The following is a 3,824-nucleotide window of genomic DNA, read 5'->3' as shown; positions in this document are numbered from 1 at the left end:
AAGAAGTACTGTTGGGAGATAAGGAGGTACAATGGAAGTCATACTTGTACCAGGTCTACTATTTCTCAAGACCATTCGAAGCTGGATTCCAAGACAGTTGCAGAAGCAATAAAGCCGTTGGTAGAGGTTGACCCGTCTATAAAGGTAAAATCTGTAATTGCTGATATCCAGTCAAAGTTTAACTACACCATCAGTTATCGCAAGGCTTGGTTAGCAAAGCAGCAGGCGGTCGAATCAATTTTTGGAAGTTGGGAAGCATCGTATGAAGCTTTGCCGATATGGTTTGAGGCCATGTGCCACAAAGAGCCATCAGCAGTGGTTCACTTTGAAACAATGCCAGCTTACCAGGGGGATGATTTGGTTCCTGATATACGTGTTCTACATAGAGTCTTCTGGAGTTATTACCCCTGTATAAGGGCCTTCAGACACTGCAAGCCAGTGGTGCAGGTGGACGGGACTCATTTGTATGGAAAATACAAGGGTTGTTTATTGGTTGCAGTGTCACAAGATGGTAATAACAACATCGTGCCTATTGCATTTGCCATAGTGGAGGGAGAGACTTCTGATGCATGGCACTTTTTTCTGAGCAACCTGCGTCAACATGTGGTGACCCGTGATGGTGTCGGACTAATCTCCGATCGACACGATTCGATTAGGTCAGCTTTTGAACGAAGTAATGGGGCGTGGTCTCCTCCAAGAGCTTTCCATATGTTTTGTATCAGGCATATTGAGTCCAACTTCTTGAGGAAGTTCAAAGCACCTTACCTGCAGAAGCTTATCGTCAACATTGGTAAGTTTGTGTACAATGAACTTTTAATTTATTGTAAGCACGATCAAATAGACTGGTGTTCATAGTTGACTGAATGTTTTTCATAGGATATTCAAGGACGACCAGGGAGTACCAGATGCGCTATGAACGATTAAAGGAACGGGGTGAGGCTTACACCAATTGGCTTCATCGGATCCCTCGTGAGCAGTATGCTTTGGCATTTGATGGTGGTTACCGATGGGGTCATATGACCACCAATCTTGTGGAATGTATCAACTCCGTCTTAAAGGGTGCACGCAATCTCCCAGTCACTGCACTTGTTAAGGTGACATTTTACAGGCTGAATGAGTTGTTCACTAGGAAAAGAGCTGAAGCTGAAGCCCAAATCAGTGCTGGACTTGTGTTCTCTGAGATGGTGACAATCAAGCTGCATGCAAATCAACGAGCATCAGGTAACATACATGTTAGCTGCTTTGATAGAGAAAATTAAGTCTTCGAAGTACGCGAGATGCCTAGTGGGGTTGAGTATGCAGTTGACCTGCGCCACTATCGGTGTGACTGTGGTGAATTCCAGGTTGACCGAATTCCGTGTAGGCACATGTTTGCGTGTTGTGCAAATCAGAGGTTGGATTGGAAAGTGTTCGTTAATGACGTTTACAAGATGGACCAAATTCGAAGAGTATACAGGGCTAGGTTTCGACCACTGGGAAATCCGGCAACGTGGCCTGCTTATCATGGACCTAGATTCGTTGGAAACCCGTTCCTCAGACGGGTAGCCAAGGGCCGGCCGAAGATGACCCGCTTCTTGAATGAGATGGACACTCGTATGTTGCGTCGCCCGAGGCGATGCAAGCAATGCGGTGCCGAGGGCCATAGTCGCAGTAGATGTCGTCAAAGTGGTGGACCGAGTGCAGGTCCAACCGAATAGTAGTAGTTACCTTTTTTTACATTTCGTTTGGATTTCATTTATGTACGACATTGACATTTGAATTGACCAACCAGTGCTTATATTCATTTCAAACCTGATTAACATACACGATAGAAGATACGCAAGAAGTAATAACAATCTACGTGTAGTACTCATTAAGTAAATAGTCAATAAATAAATACTAGTTAACATAGTCAACAATAACAACCTAGTTAACATACTCAATAAGTAAATACTAATAATGAAATTAACATAGTCAACAATAACAATGTAGTCTACAAAATCAATAAGTAGATACCAATAACCAAATAAACATAGTCAACAATAACAACCTAGTTAACAATAATAACCTAGTTAACATACTCAATGAGTCAATAGTACACATTATTTCTTAAATAGTAGTAAGAACCTAGGTAACATTCTCAATAATTAACTAGTTACAACTTCACTTCCTCGGTGCCCACTTGATATCTTTGTATAACTTTCTGCACTTCTTTGCAATCCTGTTAAAGGCGGATGGTGTATACCGATTTGCACTCCGACGTGGAGGATCAGCTCTAAGGTTGTAACCTTTACCTTTTTCACTTGTGGCCGTACCTATGTAAACACAACAAATACAAATACAAATATAAATATAAATATAAATATAAATATAAATACAAGTTCACCATGAATACAAATATAAATACAAATACAAATATGAATACAAATACAAATACAAATATAAATACAAATACAATTACAAATATAAATACAAATCATTACTAACATTATGTTTTACCTGCACTAGGTGCTGTATCCTCGTCAGCAGGATCGTCATCCTCATCACCACCCTCATCCTCAGACTCATCAGCGTCATCACCCTCATCCTCAGACTCATCCTCATCATCACCCTCATCCTCAGACTCATCCTCAACCTCATCCTGATGAACTGCTCTATGACTCTCATGAATCAGAGTCATCGGAATACGTCTAGGATTTTCACTTTGTATGATCCCTCCCGCCGCTTCATTACTTCTGCTCGAGTCAACAGACATTCTGGCACCAGAATTATCAGATGAAGTGCGACCCCGATATCCCAAATCCAATGACCTCCTAGCTGGAGTAATTCCACCAAAATGTGCTTGATGGTCGGTGGGAATGTCAATATAATTACCTGAATGTGACTGGTGCGACCCCGATGCCATCAAACCAAGTAGCTGACTGAATGAAGGTTGCTCTCCATACTCAGAATGTGGACCACCCCAAAACTGATGGTGTGACGGGACTGACGCTGAGTAATAATCAGACGGATGCGTGTAAGGAACATATGGTGCAAAATACTCAACCCCCTGATGTGGCGGTTCCGGTGGCGGTGGTGGTGGAGGTACGGCCACCGGTTCCGGTTCCGGTTCTGGTGCCGGTGGTGGTGGTGGTGGTGGAGGACCTTCTGGATTCTCTTCAAAAACAAGGTTCGACAATTGCAAGTGGTCACCATATGCCTCTCGGTACCAATGCATGTAAATTTCTAACGGATAATGTAAATGCTCCAAGTCTTCAGATAGAATGTGACTATATCGATTGGTCCATTGCATCACCCAACGCGAGTGGGTATTGGCCCAATCTTGATTCTTAGGCCCAGTTAGAACTTCCCCATGTGATGCACCTAGATCCTGCACTTCACTAGGAACACCCTATGTCAATCCAAATTGCCTCCTGACTCTATCAGTAGCATGCCACTCGATGCATTCAAAAGATATAAGTGGCACTGTGGCACTCCACACCACCGAATTATGCCGGATGGCTAAGGGAATTACGTCTGGGTCGATGTATCCAATGCCATAAGCCTGCCAAACAAACTAGACAATTCTCCCAGTAAGATGATTATACAACAATTACTTCACTTAAGAATTTACATAAGGTACTTGTAGTTTACACAATACCTGTCCTTCTTCTAGATCATCTAACAACCTCCTGTAGTGGGCAAGCGTTTTATATCGGTAGGCATAGTTTTGACGGTCCCAGTTATGCCACCTGCAGACGGACAATCCATTTGTTAACTTATCTTACCATAAACAAAATACAATTTATATCAATTATTTCAATGCATACTTTAATCAAAATTACCTGTTTGCAATTGGAAACACT

The 3,824-nt window shown here is 42.3% G+C and overlaps 2 protein-coding genes across 2 annotated transcripts in view; both read left to right on the top strand.

Moving 5' to 3' along the window:
• The window catches only part of LOC107467756 (uncharacterized), a 2,171-nt gene extending 912 nt beyond the window's left edge, over positions 1-1,259 (top strand). Inside the window, exons 3-4 of the mRNA XM_016086932.1 lie at positions 4-790; positions 877-1,259. Coding sequence (XP_015942418.1) covers positions 4-790; positions 877-1,259 — 1,170 coding nt within the window. The remainder of the gene's footprint in view (positions 1-3; positions 791-876) is intronic.
• Positions 1,260-1,277: 18 nt separating this feature from the next.
• On the top strand, positions 1,278-1,697 carry LOC107467757 (uncharacterized). The gene has a single exon (XM_016086933.1). The coding sequence runs from the start codon at positions 1,278-1,280 to the stop codon at positions 1,695-1,697; it is 420 nt and encodes a 139-aa protein (XP_015942419.1).
• The last annotated feature ends 2,127 nt before the right edge of the window (positions 1,698-3,824 follow it).

The sequence above is a fragment of the Arachis duranensis genome, chromosome 9 (assembly GCF_000817695.3).
Source record: "Arachis duranensis cultivar V14167 chromosome 9, aradu.V14167.gnm2.J7QH, whole genome shotgun sequence".
Taxonomy (NCBI): Eukaryota; Viridiplantae; Streptophyta; class Magnoliopsida; order Fabales; family Fabaceae; genus Arachis; species Arachis duranensis.
Note: the sequence above shows the minus strand (reverse complement) of the source record. Positions and strands in the feature narration are given on the sequence as shown.